The following is a 1,731-nucleotide window of genomic DNA, read 5'->3' as shown; positions in this document are numbered from 1 at the left end:
AAAAAAGGAAATGCCAGACACTGCAAAGCTTCATTCTATATACAATTGGTTCTGAAATTATTATTAATGGCTTAGTTAAATATATAATTCAAAATATTAGACCCTTTTTTTTTTTCTCTCTTGTTCCCACTTGAAACAGCCATATCAAGTCGTTTCACCCATTTTCTTTGACCCCCAGACAATACATTGTCATAATATCTTCAAGGAAAGAGATAGATAGATATATACATACATATATAAATACGTAAATACGAAAGCACATTAAAAAAGTAAAAGTCTGTTAACTCCTATACATCATCAAAGATTCCTCGGGGCGGTTTGTGGCCCGTTCTTGTTACTGAGCTATATCTAGGTGGAGGTTGTGACTGCTGGTAACCTGTGGCAGCAGTTGTGTTGTGATGGCTAATGTTGATATAATCTTCTAAATTGTCAGTAGTTGTATCTCCCGTATAATCGACTGGATCAGCTTGGCGCAGAAGTTCAGTTCGATCATTTTCATCTGGACTCCGAGGGATTTTACCTAAACAAAAATTGAAGAGGAAAAAAAAATCTATTAGTAACGGCTGATGTATGTGTTGGCTCATTGATTTCTTCAGCCACACTTTATTAATCTTTTTATTTTAAGAGAGTTAAGAGGTGTATGAGGTCTTACAACTTTCAGAAAAATGCACTTTAATGGAAATTTTTTTAGAGATAGGTTTGCATTGAAGTAGATTGTGAGGAATTTTTCCTAGTTTTAGTCACTGGACTCTGGCCATGCTGGAGTACTGTTTTCAAGGCCTTGATTCAACAAACCAACCACAGTGCTTATTTTTAAAGTCTGGGATTTATTCTGTTGATGTCAATAATCCACTATTTTACAGGTACATACCTATATAGATTTATAAAAGATGATTTAAAAAGTGAGTATACATAAATTCATTCGTATATGGGAAAAAAAACATGTGATTGAGGTATAGGTATCTACATCACTTGTCTAGTGTAATACATATGTACAGACACACACATAAGGTGTATAAATATCCTCTTGTCTAGGGTGAATCTGACTAAAAGGTCAATTATCCCTACTTTACTCCTAACAATGTCTCCTTCCTTAATCCTTTCAACCTGTAGCCAAGCTTTAGCTGGTGCACTTTTCTTTCAATATTTCTGGAAGATGCAAAAGTAGGAAGTCACATGACTTTTTTGTGCATGTGCCTCACTAATTGGCAGAAACATCAATATTTTCAGCTGTAAATACAAAACTATGTGGCTGTCCACATTTATTTGTCTTTTATAGTCAAATGAAATCACATCCACTAAACAGAATGGTCATGGGCCCAAAGGATTCAGTTTTACTTGATCTCTACAGTTGTTTAACCCTGGGTCAGACTTGATGGTGCAAACTGATGATTAAAAACACTGCGACCATCCCACCTGTTTAGGGGTATTTAAGACAAAACTAAACAGTGTATCTATAAATCCTGAAGATTCGGGGATGTAATTTGAGGGGATTTGGCTGCTGCTATTTCTAACAAATTGAAGGACTTTTTTGTTGGCTCATCTGTACAGGAGCACAGTAAGTAACAATAGGTGTTTTATTAATGAGGAGTATGGCATTCAAATCCACAAAGGTGTCTAGCTTTGAAAGAATTGACCTGTTTTTGAAGACAAACCCTACAGTGGTGACCCCCTTAAAACCAGGTTGTGGGACTCCCAATCAACAAACATAAGAAAACATGCTAAGATGCC

The 1,731-nt window shown here is 35.8% G+C and overlaps 1 protein-coding gene across 1 annotated transcript in view; it reads right to left on the bottom strand.

The window, feature by feature from the left end:
* Positions 1-6: 6 nt before the first annotated feature.
* The window catches only part of LOC106880753 (G-protein coupled receptor-associated protein LMBRD2), a 40,969-nt gene continuing 39,244 nt past the window's right edge, over positions 7-1,731 (bottom strand). The window contains 1 exon segment of the mRNA XM_052971092.1: positions 7-520. Within this exon segment, the coding sequence (XP_052827052.1) occupies positions 288-520 (233 nt within the window). The 3' untranslated portion in view covers positions 7-287.

The sequence above is a fragment of the Octopus bimaculoides genome, chromosome 10, assembly GCF_001194135.2.
Source record: "Octopus bimaculoides isolate UCB-OBI-ISO-001 chromosome 10, ASM119413v2, whole genome shotgun sequence".
NCBI classification, from domain to species: domain Eukaryota; kingdom Metazoa; phylum Mollusca; class Cephalopoda; order Octopoda; family Octopodidae; genus Octopus; species Octopus bimaculoides.
The sequence above is the reverse complement of the archived record's forward strand: the minus strand, read 5'-3'. Positions and strand labels throughout refer to the sequence as shown.